The 22,100-nt window shown below is 37.0% G+C and overlaps 1 protein-coding gene across 4 annotated transcripts in view; it reads left to right on the forward strand.

Moving 5' to 3' along the window:
• Nucleotides 1-22,100, forward strand: part of LOC107669094 (glutamate receptor 1-like) — a 75,876-nt gene that overhangs the window by 23,492 nt on the left and 30,284 nt on the right. For all 4 annotated transcript variants that reach the window (XM_016461205.1, XM_016461206.1, XM_016461207.1 and 1 more), the window contains exons 4-11: nucleotides 2,990-3,174; nucleotides 7,582-7,635; nucleotides 13,173-13,331; nucleotides 13,656-13,823; nucleotides 14,746-14,850; nucleotides 15,099-15,209; nucleotides 17,829-18,035; nucleotides 18,504-18,937. In XM_016461205.1, the coding sequence (XP_016316691.1) occupies nucleotides 2,990-3,174; nucleotides 7,582-7,635; nucleotides 13,173-13,331; nucleotides 13,656-13,823; nucleotides 14,746-14,850; nucleotides 15,099-15,209; nucleotides 17,829-18,035; nucleotides 18,504-18,937 (1,423 nt within the window). The remainder of the gene's footprint in view (nucleotides 1-2,989; nucleotides 3,175-7,581; nucleotides 7,636-13,172; nucleotides 13,332-13,655; nucleotides 13,824-14,745; nucleotides 14,851-15,098; nucleotides 15,210-17,828; nucleotides 18,036-18,503; nucleotides 18,938-22,100) is intronic.

Genomic DNA, 22,100 nt, shown 5'->3' on the forward strand with positions numbered 1-22,100 from the left:
AAGGCAAAGGGAAGTGAAGCTGCAGTGCAAGAGAGAACCTTTCATTATTTTCCACTGCCCCAGACTAAGGATTTAGACCTCTTTTATTTGATGGCCATACAAATAATATTGTATGGTTTCAGAAATTGTTGTGGATGTATAGGCTATATACAGGAAATAAGAGGCCAAAATAACAGCTTGTCACTGGAACAGGACCCTTAAAAGGACATATTTTTTCCTTTTTTTACCCCTAATAGGTAGGCCTACACATTAGTACCTTAAGGGTACGAATTACTACTCTTAAAAGAATAAGAGTAATAATTTAAGGAATGAATCATTTGTATTCTATGATATTTTTTCTATATTTTCCTAATGACAATCTTAGAATAGGTTTATACAAACACATAATAAGGCAGAATAGTTTCTATACTGTATTAAATGTTATGTCAATTAGCACTGCATTATTCATATACTATATTTATTACCTCGAAATTATCTGAAATTACCTTTTTAGCTACAGCAATAGCGGGATGTCTTTGTCCATATTAGGGATTTCCTGCATGTCATAAGTTATTAATTCTACTAGGCCATTTTGGACTTTCTGCAGGAGAGCGCCCTCCAGCTTCGAGTATGAATGAAACATGCACTGTTTAGCGCTCCGTAATGTTCACATCGTCTCGTTTTGGATATGAATAAATCGTCCGGTCATACATAGACTATCTTGTTTCTTCGCCCATGTGCACACACATCCAAAGCACGCACACAGAAAAAGTGATTTTAAATGCATCTGATTGACAGATAAATCATGGTTGATCAGCCAGATGCACGTAAAATGCATGCACTCTTATTTCAGTGTTGTTGTTAATGTTGAGGTTATTTTAGCCTCTACATTTAGTTTAACTGCACTGTCAAAGAGGGCGATTTTTACCTGCACTGTTAAAGAGGGCGATTTTTACCATTCATCTGAACTATGTGCATGTATTTTAGCCACTTACATTGTTCTTGCTCCATCCATGCAATAACTGCATCCTTCTATCAACCGAGTTTCTATTTACTTATACTGCTGTGTAATATCGACGGTATGACCCATTTCAGGAGCTGACAAAATTACGATTTAAAATCAGAGCATAGCTCACATTCACTAAAATACTGAAACGCTAATGATGCTGATTCAAAACGACTACGCCGGTGATTGACAGTCAAAGCAAAGCGCGGTTTGAATGGCCCACCCTGCAGCTGAACTGGAAGTTTTGATTGGTTTTGCACCCGAGTCAGACCTGTCTGTTATTGGCTGAAGCGCAGGGCCCGTCAAACGCCGGCTCGCTCTGTTTCTCCATCGGCGCCTTCTTTGATCTCCTTTGACCACTTTTTTTTTTTTACTTTGTACTTTTGGTGAAAAATAAATGTAGCGAAGTTGAATACTTTAGTTTTATTCTACTCAAATAAAAGTAAAAGTACCACAATTTAATTATACTCAAGAGAGTAGAAAAAATTAAAAAATTTACTCAAGTACTGTAACGAAAGTATTTGTAATTGGTTACTTTCCACCTCTAGCTGTGGGATCCATTGGTTCCATAAATTATAAAGTGTGCATCCTTGTTGTTGCTCTACTTTTAATTACAGCTCATGCAACAGCTGCGTGGTGTTGCGTTAAACAAAGACTGTAAAATTTGAGTGCATGCTTTTTTACTTTGGGTGCTGTTCAAAACATAAAACAAACCTGTGTAAGTCCATTAAACATTTCATAAACAATTTCCCATATAAATGCTCACAGGGGAGTTGCTGTATTTATGTCTCTTTGTAGAGCCTGGCAGAATTTACAGGAGGCTATAGACTTTCATAGGCAGTTTTGGAGCAGGAATTTATTTTTATTTTTTTAGTTACTGGATAAACTTGGGCTTGTTCCGTGAAGTACTCATGCAGCAAAAAGCATAGATGGCTCTGAAAGCGTGCAGTTGAGTGCTTGGAGAGGTTTTGATGAGTTTGGAGGAGCTGGCCATGGTGCTGAAGTACTGAGAACACAAGAAGCAAACTGCTCTCAGCAGCAGCATAATAAGAGCAATCATGTACGCTTGTACTTTCAACTGTCATCACGTCATGGGATCATATGATCCTTGAGAACTAATTGGTTCTTATGTGAAAGATGAAGCTGGTGTTACGTCTGCTCCAAAAAGTTTGTAGTATTTTATTTTATATTTTATTTTATTTTATTTTGTGTACATGAAAATATAGTCACGTTTATATTTTAGGAAGGGGGGGTGAGGGCCCTCTCCAGACGAGCATGGTATTTAGGGGTCCTTGGAATTAAAAGGTTTGAAAAACGCTGTCGTGCCATTAGCTTAGCAACAGTAGGAACACTTTTGAGGGTGCTGGATGTTGCAGACAGTGAGGCAACACTTTAGGTTTTGAAACAGATCGTGTCTTGTTGTGTTGAAATATTGTTGGCTTTAATGGCTATTGTAATAGAGCATTATTTTTGAATCAGAGGGATTTTTGTTGGTGTCTAGGGAGAAAGCTGATTGGTCCCTTGGTGTTGCACACATGCATCCACCGTCTTCGAATCCAATGCCAAGATCAATGTCTTCACTAATCGAACCCCATTTCCTGTCTGTGAACAGTGTGGCTCTCATTCTCCACTGTCTGTATCATCCTGGCAGGTTTTACTGAATTCACAGCCAATTCAGATGGTCAGAGGTGCCTGGAGATAACAGAGTGTCGATACTATAGTCCTCCAAGCTCCTGAGCTGCTTCAGAATGACTTGCTAATGAATTAACTTACCAGAATGTCATTATTTACACATTGCATTTCACAGAACGTGTCACATTAACTAGTTCCTCCTCCAAATACATATAAGTTAACTTACTCAATGTTTCAAATTAAATGCAGTTAACTTGTTTGTCTAGTACAAAATAAAAATCTTAAGTTCTACTAAATCTCAAAAATGTATAATTTTGATTACCTCAGCTTTTTGGAATTCTGCTAACCTGATTTTGGTCATTTGTATGCTAGGACTGTCAGTTCTGCAGAAGGTTCTGGACACAGCAGCGGAGCATAACTGGCTGGTGACCTCCGTGAATGTTGAGACAATGACAGAAGCGTCCTTCCTCAAAGTGTTCCAGGACCTGGACAAAAAGAAGGAGGGCCAGATCATCATCGACTGTGAGCTGGAGAGACTCACCTCCATCCTGAAGAAGGTAATTGGCTCTCACTAGTCTTATTATAGTCATACATGCTGTCAGGCGCTCCAAATGAATGAGGAATCAATTTTTGGATCCAAATTGAGATTGTTCTTTGCTTTAAATGTACTAAGACCACTTAAATACGTCACTTAAAAACAGCTAGTCATAGCTACACAAACAGTCAGCTTTAATGCTGCTAATAACCATGCCATTATGAGTATATATATCAGTAATCATCTGAAGGTTCAGATGACTCAACTTGTAATTCAGATGTAATTCAGATCTGGAATACTCGGTGAAGCCTGTGGCCACTCGAATCAGATGGAGTGGCCTATGCAGCAGGCCCCAAGATGCTCTCTTTCTCTCTCTCAAAAAGCGCCAAGGACGGAGCAGATAAATAACACTGGGCTGACATTTGGGGTTGGCAGCGGAGCCATAGTGACGCGTCACTTTCTCTGTCACCTCTCTCCGCTGCCTGGAGGAGGAGGAAGCGTCCTGTTACTGTAATTAATGAGAGCGTGCCTTTTCTTCCCTTTCTCTCCTTTCCTCTATTTCATGAATCAAACAGAAGACCCTCGACAGGCCGTGTTGTTATTGATAGCATGGTACCCACAGTTAAGGCTGTTGCATCATTTGGTGGCAATTTGCACAGCACGCCTAGACAAATTTTTCCTCTCTGAAAGCAATCATCCATCACCATGCGTCCACCAATCATACCGTAAAACAGCATTGGTGTAATTCTCCCCCACTTTGATTCACATTCTTTCACTAACACCAGGGGCCAGAGGGTTTAATTGAGGAAAAACTCTCTGTGCATGTTTTTCATCACTCTCTAAGCATGCAAAATGTTGTGTGGAACGTTTTAGTAGGTATATTTTAAAGACTCCATAAAGTAGTTTGATAAACAGAAATGTACTTTCTTTTAAAATAGAAAGTTATAGCATGTCATACTTGGAAAAACGTAATATATTTAAAAATACATTTATTTCATACTAAGTGTAGTTCAAATCAGTTAACATATTTACTGACATATCACTGGAGACTTACTGATATAAAAATTATAATTAAACTTTATTTGGAGTACTACTTGTACACAATGCACACTTCTTAATAAGCCTAAAATGTATTTTAATGTCACTATTGATGATTTTTTAATAATATTAGTCTTTAGATGCAGGATATTCAAAATGTACCTAAAGTAAACTTGCAATAGTTCCATTTTATACTTAAGTATATCTTTAGTTGGACTTCAGCACTACTTCCACACAATTAAAGTGCATTAAGTTCAAATTTAGCAGACTTTAAGTATACCAGTTTAGTATACTGAAAGTACAATTGCAGGGTATTTTTATTAAATACATAAATGTATTTGTAGTACACTTAGCACAAAATAAATGTATTTCAAATTCAATTAAGTACATTTATTGTTCACTATAGGTGGCATGTGTCAAAGTAACATCCACATGAATACCAGAACCCAAGGTTTCCCAGCAGAACATTGCCCAGAGCATGACATTGTCTACGCATGAGCTATGGGCACCCATGACCATGAAGCCGGTTCACCGGTTTTTCCTCCTTGCACCGGTACTAATTATTGCATTAACGGGAACAACCCACAAGACTTGCTGTTTTGGAGATGCTCTGACCCTGTCGTCTAACAATCACTATTTGGCCCTTGTCAAAGTCACTTTTTGCTTTTTCCTGCTTTCAAACGCATGAGATTCAAGAACTGACTGCTCTCTTGCTGCCTAATATATCCCACCCTTTGACAAGTGCCATTCTAATGATAAAGTGTTATTCATTGCAGCTGTCAGTGGCTTTATTGTTGTGGCTGATCAGTCTATACTGTATATAATGATGCAAAATCGCTAATGATAACAGCAACAATTAAAGTGCATTAAGTTCAAAACTAGTTGCTCCAGTTTAGCAGATTGTAAGTATACCAGTTTAGTATACCAAAAGTACAAATGCAGTGTATTTATATTAAGCACATGTATTTGTAGTATACCTACAGTAGCAATGTATTTCAAATACATTTAGGTTATTTATTTTTCACTAGGGATATCAAAGGGCTTGTCTTTTTTTCAGATAGTCAGCATTGTTATTGTTGACTAAAACTATTAACTGTTTTTTTAATAAATTGCATTAAAGCTAAAATAAAATTAAATATAAATATTATATGAAAAACTTAAAATAACACCAGTAGCCATTAGTTTGTCACAGCCCAGGAAGTCTATGATTTGCTTGTTGCTTCTTCTAATTGGTGGCATGTGGTATCACAAAGAGCGGACAGTTTCATTTCTAGAGTGCTTTTTATTAGAAAAATGTGTATATACTCTTAGCAAGAGATGAGGTCATCATTATTTTTGGTCCTCTTTCCAGAATGTGCTTCTTTTACAAGTTTTTTGTCAGCTTTTTGGAACATACTTTCATATAGATTGGATCAAAGATTTTACAGAAATGGACTAAAAGCCACAAAACAAATTTGATTTCATTCCTGAGTTCTGCATTAAAGGAATAGTACCCAAAAATTCTGTCATCATGTACACACCCACATGTTGTTTATTTCTTCTTTGAAACATAAAAGAAAATATTTAGAAAAGGGTTGGTAAGGTTGGTGTTTTCCATTGTAAAAAAAACAAAAAAAAAAACTGAGAAATGTAAAATGTTTTCTTTTTTACAGAAGAAAGGTTATACAGGTTTGGAATGGCATGACAGCGAGTTTTCATTTTTGGGTGAAGTATGCCTTTAATGTTGATCCCAGCACTGAAATACTCAAGAAGACCAGACAGGGTCCTTGTCAGTAGCGTTCCCTGCCCTGGGCTGGCCTGCCGGGTGAAATCTTACTGGGGTCACCATTAATAACTAATGCTACTGTCTGTCATGGCCACAAGCTATCACTGTAAGCTTTCACAACTTCCGAAGTGTGTGAGAGTGCGAATAGCTACTTACATGCATACATTTTGGTCACAGAAGTATGCCTTCATGATCACTAAGAACTCGGTTACTCCTGCACATCTCTAGGATTCTAATTGAAGCCATTGAACAGCATAACAGTTTGATGGTGTCAAAGTCTATGGTACCCACTGACACTGCACACTACGCACTCGCGTACATCCACACAGGTTCAAGCTGTGACCCTCGGTCAGTGTAGTGTACCAAACAGAACTGAGAGCGCTGCTAATGTGTTCCTCCCCCGTCAACGTATGACTCATTGTTTTTCACCACTGTTGTACTCTCCATGCCTGCAGAGGCTTTGTTATCTCTATAGCCACACAAAAGAAAACCTGCATCATAAATCTTCATTCCTCTCCTCTTTGTAACACCTTTATTCTGAAACACCCTAAACTCAATGTAAAGATGAAAGCCCAGGAATGTAGTTATTTTACGGTGATTGGTGGGTGTATGCTTATAGAAAATGTGCCATTGTTGTTATGATTATTTAAATGGTATGGTAATGGTATGTTTATGCACTTGGCAGACACTTTTATCTAAAATGAGTTGCATTCATGCATTGACACCATTTAATTGAAATGAACAGTTTGAAGTAGGAAAACTTTGCATAGTAGGAATATTGTGTAGCGTGTTTCACAATACACATTGTGTAGCTTTACAAAAAAAATCGGAATGTTTATGTTTTGAATTTCTTAATGTCTTAATGCCTTATAGTTGCATTTAGCAGATTAGAGTTGGGCAACAATAAAGTTTACACTTTTTGACAATCATTAATATTATATTATATTATATTATATTATATTATATTATATTATATTATATTATATTATATTATATACAAATGTTATTATAGTTTTTTTTTATTATGATGTATTTTTAGTTTTTTTTTATTCATTTATTATTATTATTATTAATTTTGTATAAAAAATTTTTTACGGTGGTTCAGTAATCATTAGAGTATAAATGAGTTTCCCCAAAGACAGTACATCTGTTTTTTACCAACCTCGACACGTCTTCCTTGCCCCATATCCTTACTTTCGCCAGTAAGAAAAGGGGAAAAAATCATGCACATTGACACACATTATGACTGCTGTGAAAGACAAAAACTTATTTGGAATTATATTAATTTTGTATAAAAATTTTTTTACGGTGGTTCAGTAATCATTAGAGTATAAATGAGTTTCCCCAAAGACAGTACATCTGTTTTTTACCAACCTCGACACGTCTTCCTTGCCCCATATCCTTACTTTCGCCAGTAAGAAAAGGGGAAAAAATCATGCACATTGACACACATTATGACTGCTGTGAAAGACAAAAACTTATTTGGAATTATGTGGAATAATACAGCAAATATTACATTACAGTGAGATTTATATGGTTTATTTGCATAGATAAGTCTTTATAATGCACACCACAATTAATACTAACTGCTTTATTTTTTCACCTTCATTTGTTGGTCTATTTCAGATCATCGAGTTGGGGAAGAATGTGAAGAGCTACCACTACATACTAGCAAACCTGGTAAGCTAAAAGCACACCACTCGTTTCAGCACCAGAGATCTCATGAATAATGCTCAGCATGAGGCTTTCAAATGTCACTGCTACTCTTGATATTACAGGTGATTTGCATATTTTCACTACTGACCAATCACAAGAAGCTGCTCGCTATGACTAACAGATGAGATGCTATATAAACGTTGCCTGGAGAACTGCTCCATGAATATGAAAAACTACAAGTGATTTTTGCCATCCTTGTCTGTAGGTGCACTCAACATATGAGAATGGAGGGTTAAATTGATTTAAACTGAAATGATGATAATCGCAGCATTAATATGCTGTGGTGTGCTCCTGGATGGCACACTGCTGAGGATTTTAAATTAAACTGGTCTGGCCGGTTTGTTAGATGTAATTGTAAATGATAAATGATAAAGGTTGCAAAGCAATAAAGAAAGATTTGCAACTGCCTGCTATTTCCATAATGGCCAAATTTTAAGAAGTGTCCTATTTACACTCCATTTGCATGTGTGGATGTGAAAGTGTGTGTGTGTGTGTGTGTGTGTGTGTGTGTGTGTGTGTACATGGACGTTTGTATCTGAGTGGATGCCCATGTAAGCTTCCCCTCTGTGTCCAAGCCTTTTGGGCGAAGGCTAGTTTCTATAGTAACATCACCAACTTACTGCACCACATTGACAGGGACACAGAGCGGAAAAAGATACAACTCCATCCACTCAGTCAAGAGATATGGACACCTGCTACAGGTGCATCACAGAGGAGAGACTAGGATGGGGAACTAAGAATTTTAAAATAAAACACAATCTTCATTTCAACAATCTAGAAATTTATTTTTTAAATCCCAAAGATTGATCTTTAGCACATCTTTAGCACCTTGGCAAAATATTTTTGTGTGATTATGAAGTCTGTATTGAACGTGATGAAATTAACCTGCAAAATAATCAAACAAAATGTCTTTCTGTTGAGTCTCTGTGGGCTGCATGCAAAACAAATATTTTAGTGTACTGCACTACAGTATGATTAACCAAAAAATGACTGTTAAAGAGTGGTGTGCAAAATTTTTTTAGAGATTTATAAAGCACAGCTCACACAGAAATCACTTTCAAACCAAGCAGTTTTCTGTTGGTCAATGCTGAAATTTCACTTGACCAACTTCAACATGACTAAAATCTGCATAGGGAACTTTTTTCCTTTACACAAAACTCTAGATCGCAAAGATTCCTATAGGAATGAAAATCCTATAGGATTTCACCAACAAAATTTCTATACCTTTATGTCCCTATTTCCTTCAAAAGCATACAGTATATAGTATGACCAGTGTAGCCTGATTTACAAATAACTCTTATGATCCATTTTAAAAAAATAGTTTTGAATCATTCTAAAACTGTATAATTACTGAGAGAATATCTTTCATATGTAACATATATAACTGACATTATAACTGAAATGAAATTGGAATCTGTGGAATCTGAATCATATCAAAACGAGAGCTTTGATGAAAAAAAAATTCAAAAATGTTTTTATTGATGCCCTGTCCTGTGAAAGCCCCCGGTGAGAATTTCCTCAAGATCTTAAACCTGATTTCATATCTGTTGAGAGAAAGATAGATTGCAATTTCACTTTAAATGCTAAACAAGAAATCAGACAGAAAAAATAATTGTTAACCAGCTGGTTAAAACTGGTTTTAAACGAGAGGAAAAAAGGAGCTTCCTTTTTTGTTTTTTTGTTTTGTTTTGTTTTGTTTTTTGCAGTATTGGGGAAATTTCCTGGTAATGTAACACAGTGGTTGTCATACTGCATGTTAAGAAGACACATCCCTCAAACCTTACATTCTGACTGGAGAATCTTCCCAAGTCTTGTGCTTGACTGTTGTGATTTGAGAACTTGTTATCAGTATACAGGTGTCCAAAATCTTGCATTCCTTAAATCATTCACATGGTTTACAGTGAGTTTGTGAAGGATCAGATGGGCAAAAGCCCTCACTGTAGTTCTAGAGTGGGAGGACCGCCTACGCCTGAAATCGAGAATAATCAGCCTGAGCCGAGAGAACAAGACTGGCAAATACTGACAAAATCCGTCAAAAACCTGCGATCAATTCCATCAGCCACATACAACTGACGGACATCATCAGTGCTGCCCTGTTCCAAGAAACAGGATGTCACTGTTGCTATGAGAGCAGATAGTCGACATGAGAGGGAATGCCAAAACACGTGCTGCCGACCAAAAAAAAACGCTGTGGCAGTGCTTCAGAAAGCAGCTCGCTGTTGTAATCAGAGACATCTGAATTGACTCCTGGCCCCATTTCTCCTCTGTAATGAAATTAACTCATTTGTAAGGGAATTAATTATTATTATTTCATTCAGGTTTTGAGAGGACTCGGATCTGAAGATTCGAAGTCAACCTGATTAGAACTGATTCCAAATTTGTCGTTCATTTGTGTGATGTTCGCAAATGCCTTACACCTCCATCTCTCGATTGGTTGTAGACTCCTAGTGTCCCCTGGTGTGTTTAACCAGGCAGACAGGTCACAGAAAACAGTAATATTGTGAAATATTATTGCAATTTCTAATATTGGTTTCCTATTTTAATATAAAATATCATTTATTTTTGTGACGCAGCACTGAATTTTCATCAGCCATTTCTCCAGTCTTCAGTGTCACATGATCCTTCAGAGATCATTCTAATATGCTGATTTATTATCAGTGTTGAATCTGTTGTGCAGCTTAATTTTTTCTTCTTTTTTTTTCTTTTTTGGAACCTGTGATACTTTTTCCTTTGATGTGTAAAAAGTCAAATAGAACAGCATTTGTTCAAAATAGAAATCTTTTCTAACAATATAAATCTTTACTATCACTTTTTATCCATTTAACACATTCTTGCTGAATAAAAGTATTAATTTCTTAAAAAAAAAGAAAAAAGAAAGAATGAAATTTACTGACCCCAAACTTTTGAATAATAGTGTATAGTGTAACAAAAAAATTAATTTTCATCTTATACTTATATTTTATTTCAGCTTTATTTCAGTTACCAAAAACTTGCAATGTATAACATTTATGCTTCTGATATGAGAGTTTCTGACAGTTTCTGAAGTGTCTCCATGAGTGTTTTGTTTTTTGCAATCAGTCAAAGCTTCTTTCTGCAAACTGCTTGACTTTGTATTCTCCTTTAATTTAGTATAAAAACTCTTTTGTTTAGTGAATGAGCTCTTGATTGCCTCCAAAGTCAAGGCAGTCATCTTGACTGAGAGAAGAATGCGCCATGTTTCAGACTTGAGAGCTTGTGATGACATGCGTCCCAGTTGTGCGCTCAGTAACAGCCCCGCATAATATGTGCAGTGATGCAGACAGCCTGCGTATCTCTGATTGCCTTGTTCACTCTCACCATAGAGAGTGATGAGGCTGTGAAACGAGGTTGCGTGACGCTTTAACCCTGAGGCCAGCCGTGTGATAGCGCTTCCCTCCCAGAATTGATTTGACGTTACAGGAGACTTTTAGCTTTCCCTGTGGAATGGTAGGTTACAATAGGGAGACTATTATATTGGTCAGGGGATTCCACACTGGGATCGGGGACCCCCATGGGGCCACAACTGGATGCTGAGGGGTCTGAAAAATCCTGAGAAAAATTGTGTACAAAAAATATATATATTTGAAGTTAGGAAAACAATTAAGTAGTAACAAACAAACAAATAAATAAATACATTTAAGGAATAAATTTAAGGAAAAAAAAGAAAATATACACTACCATCACAAAGTCTGGGGCCAGTAAGTTTTTTCAGTGTTCTTGAAAGACGTTTTGTTTGCTTAACAAGGCTGCATTTTTTACAGTTTAAAATAACTGTTTTCTATTTTAATATATTTTAAAATGTAATTTATTCCTGTGATGAATTTTCAGCATCATTACTCCAGGCTTCAGTGTCAGATGATCCTTCGGAAATCATTCTAATATGCTGATTTGCTGCTCAAGAAACATTTCATATTATTATCAATGTTGAAATCTGTTGTTCTGTTTAATATTTTAATGGAAACATTTTTTTATGATTTTTTGATCAATAAAAAGTTCAAAAGATCAAAACTTATTTGAATTTTTTTTCTAACACTGTGAAAGTCTTTACTATCACTTTGATCAATTTAATGCATCCTTGTTGAATAAAAATAAATAAAAAATGATCAAATAATAGTAAAAAGCTTACTGACTCCAGATGTTTAAATGCCTTTATATTTTATATTTTATTTTAAGGGGATCATTCTATTTTGAGGTGCTTGGCACCACAATATTTAGGCTGACAGCCCTGCCCTCTCTCTATTTAAATTAGTGGGCAATCAATATAGGTCAACTTTGGCATATGGGACTTATTTGCGGTGTCATTTCATTTTTGCCTGTCAGTGAGGATGTCAGAACATGATATGATTGATTGCCCAGTCGACACTGTCAAATGTGACAAATGTCTCAAGATTTATATCCTACAGTCTGACATAAAAAACACTGATGTTGCACTGTACAATGTGTACTGTACAATCATACGCTTCTGACAAGCAACAAAAGGACAAAAACTCCCCTGAGTTTGAGTATGTGTGTGAGAGGGTGTTTGAGGTAAGACAAGCGTGAGGTCATGTTAGCAGCGCAGTGAATCTTGTTCGTTGCCCTACGGAGCAAATGTTCCCAGGGAACACAAGGACACGTTACTGCTCCTGGGGGACAAAGCGTGTTAAGGGATAAAAGATCAAAGATCACCACATTTAGAGCCTGACAAGGGCTATTACACTCAAATCTGAGTCAAACACACACCAACATATTTTTATGTTGAGCTGAACACAAATAAATCTTTAGTATCCACACATTTGTATTAAGCTGATACAAATAAATAAATAGTTGAAGAAATGTTCCCAGTAATAAAGCAGGTTAGAATCAATTCGGTATGATCTCAGGTACGGAGAGAGTGTGTGGGCTGCTCTGGGGCAGCTTACCTCAGCTGATTGGATTGTGGGAAAAGGCCTTGAATTACTAAATAGCGCCTGTGGGATCAAAGGCAGACCTCCGGCAAACTCTCAATATGTGTCCGTTTTTTTACTCCAAATTCCTATTCACAGCTCCTGCATTTTCCGTCACCACATCGGATAACACCCAAGCTTTCTTGGATAACCAGCCTCAGTGGATGAGAGGGATTAGTCTTTTTTCATTAAGTGATTGACCCAACCATTCTTTCCATTATCGTTTTAAACCCTGCATTACATTTGACGGCACTCCACAGGCCCGGCCTCCTGCTCTCTCGCTGCACCTGAGCATTAATGCGAAAATGACTCCCTCCGCTGCGAATTCAACCTCCATTTCCTGTCGAGGTCTTACACTGGATTTTTTTTTTAATTGCAGGGGATTTGTCATTGTATTTTATCTCAAATTGGTTTCCCTTTTCAATTTAGTCAATGGCTTGTCTTTAATGATTGACGTTTGGCTGAAATTGGATTTCTTCTCATTTTCTTGACCATGGAGAACTTCTTTACTGTAACTTAAATCACAGTATGACATGCATGTTCTCTGTGCTCCTTTAGGGGTTTCTGGACATCGACCTGACAGAGTTTAAGAAGAGTGAGGCGAATGTAACAGGCTTCCAGCTGGTGAACTATGCAGACCGTAACATCAGTAGGATAGTGCAGCAGTGGATGGACTTTGACAACAAAGACGCCAAAGTTCCCAAGCGAGGACTGAAGGTGAGCCGCTCAACTGACTACAGTGTGAAGAACTGATTCTGCCCTGACAGATAATGAATAAAAACAAAGCAACAACATGTAATTAAGTTGTATAATGAATCACTGGCACAGTTCTAGAGAGCACAATTGTATTACATCAAAATCTGATGACAAAATACAAGAGGCTTTTGATTCTTGAAAATGAAAAGACATTTAGTCGAATAGTCAATTTAAACAGATTTTAACACAAAATTATATTATAAACTGTTATATATAATTATCATTTATACCCTATTTAGATATATAAATATACTTGTCATATGTCTCTCTGCATTCTTTGTGCAGTACACTGGAGCTCTCACATATGATGGAGTCAAAGTCATGTCCACAGCCTTCCAGAACCTCCGTAGGCAGAGGATAGATATATCTCGCCGTGGAAATGCTGGAGAATGTCTGGCCAACCCACCAGCACCTTGGGGCCAAGGCATCGATATTCAGAGAGCACTTCAGCAGGTATCTCACGCTGTTGGCTCTGCACACAGACATATTTTTGAACGAACACAGTGTTCACAAACTTTCCTATCTGTAAGAATGACACCGGCTCTAATCTATTCTGAGTGTACAAAATGAAACCCCAATAAGCAAATTACATCTTTATCTCATAAAGTTCACACTGATTCACCAAAGAGACCATCACAATCAAATGTGACACTACAGATAATAAACAAACCCAGTTGGTGATAAACATTTATGCTGCTCATAACAGCACATGACAAGTTATATTTACAAAGAGATACATGAGGGAAAGAGCACCTGGCTTTGTTGTGTTACCCTTAGGCAGATGTTTGTCTCTTTGCCTTGGGCGGCGTATGAAGATTTAGGAGCCGAGGGTAGAATTTGGCAGGCGAGGTGGAGCAGAATTTGTTACCAAATGGAAAATCTGTAAAAATGCGCTCTGTTTGAGGAACCGAACACAAATTGGTATTTTTCTTCCAGCCGTATCACGTGTTTCTCCTTTTCACTTAATTATAAGTCTGAAAAAGTCTAAGCAATGTAGTAAAGTCAGTGTGTAGCATTCTTCTTGCAGGAGTCGACTCTGTCTCACTGTTGCCTGTGGCTGTGTCTGATGAGAGTCTGATGTGTGCTGGACTGAGGCAATTTGGTCCATCTGCTGAGAGGCCGTGGAGATTGATGTTCAACTCGGTCAATTAACTCCATCATGCGGCCTGGGAGACATTCAGTACTGTACACACAGAAGAGACGCTGTGAGAGATGTACACCCCTCAGAGGAGGAGTACTTGGGAGAGAGAGAGAGAGAAAGAGAGAGAGAGAGAGAGAGAGAGAGAGTGTGAAAGAAAGAAAGAAAGAAAGAATGAAAGAAAGAAAGATTTTTTATGTCTAAATACAGACAATCTTCTATGTGATTTTTACTCAGGTTCGGATTGAAGGCCTAACGGGACACATTCAGTTTAACGAAAAAGGACGAAGGACAAACTACACTGTCAGTGTGATGGAGCTCAGGCCGACAGGACCGAAAAAAGTACGTACTTAAATATCAGGAAAAGGATTAGGAAGCCTTTTGATATGGCAGACTGTTTCACACTTCTTGCTTCACGTATAGTTTAAACGAAACTTTCACTTGATAAGCTCCAGTATTTCAGCAATCCAGTCTACTTCCTCTGGGATGACTAAATGAGTACTGTATTTCATGTAGTGTCTCCTGTGGGATATCTCAGAAAGGTTCCTGATGATGCTCAAGTTCCTGTCCCTGATTTGATCTTTTCTCAGGTGGGTTACTGGAATGAGGATGAGAAATTTGTGAGCACGGCGGCCTACATGCCAGGCAGTAATGACACTTACGGACTTCAGAATCGCACATATATTGTTACCACTATTCTGGTATGTCTTCTTTAAATCATTTACATGATTTGCTCATTTAAACTTCTGTGGGATTGAAAACATTATTATTTATAAGTTTGGGGCCAAGTAAGATTTTTTTTTAACTATTATTTTGTTCAGCAAGGACACATTATATTAATCAAAAGTAGCAGTAAAGACATGCATAATGTTACAAAAGATTTATGTTTCAAAGAATCCTGTATCACAGAAAATAATCACAGTTTCCACAAATATATTATGCAGCACAACTGTGTTCAGCATTGATAATAATAATAAATGTTTCTTGTGCATCAAATCAACATATTATTTGATTTCTGAAGGATCATGTGACACTGGAGACTGCAGTAATGGCTGCTAAAATTCAGCTTTGCCATCATAGAAATAAATCTCATTTTAAATATATTTAAATAGAAAACCTTTATTTTAAATTATAATAATATTTCACAATAATACTGTTTTTGCTGTATTTTTTATCAAAAGCATGCAGCGTTGATGAGCATAAAATCTTACAGACCCCAAAATTTTTAGTCGTAGTGTGTATTCAAAGTTATTGCAAGTCATGTGTTCCAGATATTCCTACACCTTTATATTTTCATGAGATAAATTATATCACTGTTTGTATGTCATATTTCATTACGCAAACAGCTCAAGAGAACTGAGACAGTCATCATTTAACATGCCCTCCTAACATGTCCTGTAGAATTTAATGTTAGTAATGATTTGTTTGAATGATTTACAGTTTCAGTGTAACTTGGCTGTAGTTGCCAAGTTGCTTGGCAAATAACCATTTTTCCCCAACACTGGTCGAATGGCAGTACAGGAATTCAGACTCAGGCCACCATCTCACAAGTCTTCTTCACCATTTTTCCTCTCTTAGAATGGCTGATGCATCACCTTCATGTTTTTATCCCTCAGTATGAAGATGGTAATGCTGTGCTGTGCAGATAAAAGCATGAAGGCTCTTCTGTGCGCTGTCTGTAAATGAGACATTATTGCTCCTCCAGCCACAGTGTTTTCATCTTATACTTAAAGGGGAAGCTTGGATTGAATTGCCAGCAGTGGACAAAAGATAAATTTTCCTTTTCTTTATCCTCGTTCGGCACAGATCTTTGGTCTTAGCCTGCGTTTTAGAGATTCTCTCGCAAGTTAGGCTTCAGAGGGCATTTATTAACTTTTCATATGTGGACTGCCCATCTCTTTCCCAGCCAGAGAAAGGGCAGAGTGAGTGGACCCGGCCTCCTGATGGAAGGACGTGGGGGGAATCGGTGATAGGACAAAAAAGCAGTAATGGATCATCGTTGTGGGTTAGGGGCTAAGCGCTCACAAGGGAGTGGGATGGATTGCAGGAAACAGTCTGAGCTATGCTGTTTGTCCTACAGAGACTGTTTATCAGAGAGGCTGGGAATAGTCGCATCACCACGGGTGCTCTAAAGAATGATCTGTTTCTCTGAACGACAGCATATAGGCCATCTTGGAGGTCTGCATTAGCAGGAAATGCACTGCCACTGTGCACTGTCTGTTTCTAAGATGCATTGCAGCTCAGCTGGGTTCAAAGTTTTGTTATACTGAATACATTTGCAGACATGACACTGTAATCAAGGGTTTCACTTTTTGAGGTTTGTTTCTGGAAAGGGAAAACAATACATCTCTGTGGCTCTATTTGCTTTTAGTTTCAAACCTATGCTGCACAGCATAGGCTTCTTTTCTTTTCTTGACATCAGCCCACTCTATTTTTCTTTATGCTCTCATGTTATTTGTTCATTGTGAGCTCCTTAGAAAAGTCCTGTTACTGAGTGAGCTGTCAGCTGGGCCTCAGGTGCCGTTTGTGCTGTATTCTCCTCAGGATGTCCAATCTTTGTGAAATATCACAATTGAACTGCTAACTCATATTACAGACTTTCCACAAATAGAATTACCCTGCACTTTCTACACAGTTGATTGCCAGGTCTGTCCCTCGTGCTCAAGAATAAGGCATCTGAAAATAAACCTGTCAAGTTCACCATGTTTTAAGTAACAAACCACTATTTTTTATCTGCTTCGTCAACTCTTTCTTACCCCGGCTCTCAGTGTCTTAAAATATGGTTTCCATAATGCTTACACTGTTTCTACTGGATTAGACTAAATCTAAATTGTTCCCATTATAATCAGTGGAGCTGTCTGCATTGCCTATTGAATCACATCTGGTGCAAAGTGCCTTCAGTTGATTTTGATCTTATTTCTCATGTCTTTCTTAAATGAAATATATTAAACAGACATCATATGTATAATTTGTATAATACATATTGTATACTGTATGTATAGTATGTGTTTTAGTATGTTATAATCAGTATAATAAATATCTTATATAAATAAATAAATCTAATTTTATATAAATATATAAATGTACAACTTTAAATGTAATATTATTTAACAAAAGTAAAAATAGACGTAAAAAAAACTATATTAATATAAAAATCAAAAACATCAATTTGCATTCAAGGTAAAGTATGATATACAGTTATACTGACATTTTTAGTGTAGAATCCCCAATAGTTAAACATAACAGGTCTGTCACACAAATATACTGTAATTTTTTTGTTGTTCACTGTATATGTCTGTCTACCTGTGTGTCCTGACTAGGAATCACCGTATGTCATGCTGAAAAAGAACCACGAGCAGTTTACTGGAAATGATAAGTATGAAGGTTACTGTGTGGAACTGGCAGCTGAGATAGCCAAACACGTGGGATACCACTACATACTCAAGATAGTGGCTGATGGGAAATATGGAGCCAGAGATCCTGAGACCATGATGTGGAATGGGATGGTGGGAGAGCTCGTCTATGGTGTAAGTGCTACATGTTATTTTCTCTCAGCATATATCCGGACTTCAATATCAAAGCGTTAAGGATGAATGCAAGAGAACACAAAGAACCCAATAGCCGTTTACCAGTTATGCCACTGATTCAGAAAATTGACTGGTTTTAAAATCTGAATCATTTTAAGAGAGGAGAGGAGGTTTCAGTAACTGAACCAAAAGGCTTCATATTTTCACCACAGTGACAGTAATAATAACAGAGAGTGAAGAAAACTCTTTCTGGAAAGGTGTTTAGATAGAGGTTGAGAGGTTAGAACAAGTCTGCTCTATATTTATAGGACACATTTTCGATAAACACAACAAGTAAGAAAAATGACTGTAGCAGGTCTTTGTCCCAGATTGACTTCTTTTTTTTCCTGGGTCCATGTGTAATTTAATTATATGTTTAACAATACATATTTAGTGTTTATTGCAATAACATCATACGTTCTTCTGCAGAAAGCTGACGTAGCTGTGGCCCCACTGACCATCACCCTGGTCAGGGAGGAAGTCATTGATTTCTCCAAGCCCTTCATGAGCCTCGGCATCTCCATCATGATCAAAAAGCCCACCAAGTCCAAGCCTGGTGTGTTCTCCTTCCTGGACCCTTTGGCCTATGAGATCTGGATGTGTATTGTGTTCGCCTACATCGGTGTGAGCGTGGTGCTTTTCCTAGTCAGCCGCTTCAGTCCCTACGAGTGGCACGCAGAGGACTGCGAGGAAGGAGCAGAGCAGAACCCTAACCAACCCTCCTCGTCGTCCGCTCAACCGGGTCAGGGCCAGCAGAACCAGAACCAGCAGAGTCAGGAGCAGACCAACGAGTTTGGTATCTTCAACAGTCTCTGGTTTTCATTGGGTGCTTTCATGCAGCAAGGCTGTGATATTTCCCCCAGGTAAGATGCCAGTTTGTTTCTGTTCAGTGTTTTTGCAACTAGTTTTGCTTCAGGGTTTCATGTTGGACATAAAGTGGTGACTCAACAATCATGAACAAAAACTGTCTGCAAAATTGAAGACATTTATTATTGGATTCTAAACTTTGATGGGTTCATGCGCAAAACTATGGAAGGTCATTTCCGCCACTGAATAAAAATTTTAAAAAAAGGTAATGGCTTCTTTTTATCTCACAATTCTGTCTTTTTTTCTCGCAATTGCGAGTTTACATCTCACAATTCTGACTTTTTTTTTCTCAAAATTGTGAAATGTAAATTCATAGTTGGGAGTTATAAAGTCACAATTGTGAGATATAAACTCGCATTTCGGAGAAAAAAAAAAGTATGAATTGTGAGATATAAACTTGCGATTCTGACTTTTTTCACAGAATTGCGTGATATGAAATCGCACTTGAGAGTTAAAAGGCAGAATTGCAAGATAAAAACTCACAATTCTGACTTTTTTCTCACAAATGCAAATTTGTATCTCACAATTCTGACTTTATAATTCCCAATTGCGAATTTACATCTCACAATTCTGAGAAAAATGTCAGAATTGTGAGTTTACATCTTGCAGTTCTGCCTTTATTTGTCAGAATTGCGAGATTTAAACTCGCAAGTTTTTTTCCCCACAATTTTGAGTTTATATCACACAATACTGACTTTATAACATGCGAGAAAAAAAGATAAAAAGTGAGATAAAAAGTCGCAATTACCTTTTTTATTTTTTATTCAGTGGCGGAAACGGGCTTCCATTCAAAACAGTTTATGCTCATTGCAAATTAATTTCTATTCAATGTTATTTGGGTTGTATTTATTTATTTGTTTATTTTTACTTTGCAAAGTTTTCTTCATGGCTAGTTTGACGGCATAACATGCAACCTGTCCATGTTGGCATTCATCTAATTTGACTTTGACCAAGTGACAGATGAATTTGCAGCAAAATACAGTAAAGTTTGATTGGGCACACAGTTTGACACCAGCAGAACAAGACAGGGAAAGCAATTTAATTTAGTTTATGAGCAGTTTATTTTCCTAGCTTACTCTGCTATATACCATTGCCATTTCATTATGATGATTTCTTCATCATCGATTTCAGTTGTGAATGACACAACGGTTCACAGCAATCATATAGATTCCCATGCTGAAGATGTTCAAATCTTTCTTAAATGTTTGGGGTCTAGTGATTTCTCAGTGGTGCTGTTGTGTGGCTCTTGGCAGATTACTGAGTTGTGTTTGTAGTTTAGTAATTCCTCATGTGCACAGCTGGTTTGTGGTACATGGCAGTATTTCTGAAGATCAGATAGAGCTGCACATCCACTTGGACCGGACACAAGCCTAATGCCACAGTGTCTAATGAGAGGAAGGCAGCAGCTCTTTGAAAGGCAGATTAAAGTGCTGTGAGCACTATATCGGAGCCTTTTACTCTGTGCTGCTGGTGCGCAGGGCCAGAGATGAAGTGTCTCTTTCTACACAGTTGCTGGACTCTCAAAGGTCACCAATTAAAATCCTAATTAATAGGAGGTGAAGCTGGCAACATGATGTCAATGGCTGTGGGTTTTAAGGGCACAGGGAGGGATAGTGCAGTAGGTCTCATAGAGAAATGTCAGTGGCTGTGTTCAGGCACCAGACAGCTTTCACACCTGTAGGCAACATTTAAGTCTAGTTGATGCTTAAAGCTAACATTACAGATGGATATCCTAGATTCCAGGTTCTGCAATATAATTAAATGTCTATCTGATATGTCAGCCTCTTTTAAAAAGGTTATAAATGTGTGGCTAAGGTTGATATATGTCTGTTTTATTACATACTGTGTGGCTTAAATTTTATTCAAGGTATATGTATTTTTCTCTGTTATCATTCTCTGTGAATCATAAGCTGTTCTAAATGGTAGGCAACTCAATTATGCTTTCTAATTTCATCTAATTTCAGACAAAATTCATATATTGCATTGAATATTGAATCCTAGAATGCATTGCAACAAGCTCAGCTAGTGGAAAACGTGGGAGAAGTAGTTATTATTAAAGAAAGCATTTAATTAATTATTGAAAATTATCTGTGTAGACAGTAAGGAAGCTCATTGTGATTTGGAACAGAGCTCATGTGATGTTTTTTCCAGTTTTGCCTGTGAATGTCATTCCATCAACATAGCAATAATTGCACCCTTCCTTTTTTGGAGGGGACAATTACTACTATAAGCATAATTACGAATGGGTATGTTGGCAGGGAGTCATTAAGAATTTGAGCTGTGAGGAGTAAATCATGAGTTCAGTTACACAGGTAACATCTCTCACAACTTTTAGCGTAGGTTTTATGTTCAGCAGTGCCTGCAGTTGTATATCATCATGCACTTTGCTTACCATATGTGCTCACTTTTTGCTTTTAATATTATTATTATGTAATTCCTGGCATTTAGTTAATACCCGATTTGACTACGAGAATGAGAGCAAAAGCAGTGTGTTGATTAATCTTTTTGAATTATTAAATGCCGCTTTTTGATTAACAATGACTGTCCTACAGAAGCTAGTTTGCGCTGACATAATGGTAGGATGTCCACAGCACCATGCTGTCACTTTGGTTCCCAGTGTGCACTGTGTGATATGAATAAATTATACTGTTGCAGAACCACAATAGTATTGCAAGCCTCCTTCCTCTGTAGTTGTTCTGTTATATTCATGTTTTTGAAAGAATTCTATTATTTACCAAGGCTGCATCAATTAGTAACATTGTAAAACTGAAATATTATTACAATTTAAAATAGCTGTTCTCTATGTTAATATATTTTAAAATGTAATTTATTTTAAATTGTAATTTATTCCTTTTTATTATTATTTTTGTAACTATGTAAAAGTGTTCACTTCTGATCAATTTAATGCATCTTTGCTATATATATAATATATATGCTATATATATATATAATATAATTTATATAATTTATTTATAATTTATATAATTTATGGATAAAATAATACTTTTATTTAGCAAGAATGCATTAAATGCATGAAGATGCATGATAGTAATATATATATATGTGACCCTGGACCACAAAACCAGTCTTAAGTCGCACGGGTATATTTGTAGAAATAGCCAAAAATACATTGTATGGGTCAAAATTATCGATTTTTCT

Source organism: Sinocyclocheilus anshuiensis, unplaced genomic scaffold (genome assembly GCF_001515605.1).
Source record: "Sinocyclocheilus anshuiensis isolate Anshui unplaced genomic scaffold, SAMN03320099.WGS_v1.1 scaffold124, whole genome shotgun sequence".
Classification (NCBI taxonomy): domain Eukaryota; kingdom Metazoa; phylum Chordata; class Actinopteri; order Cypriniformes; family Cyprinidae; genus Sinocyclocheilus; species Sinocyclocheilus anshuiensis.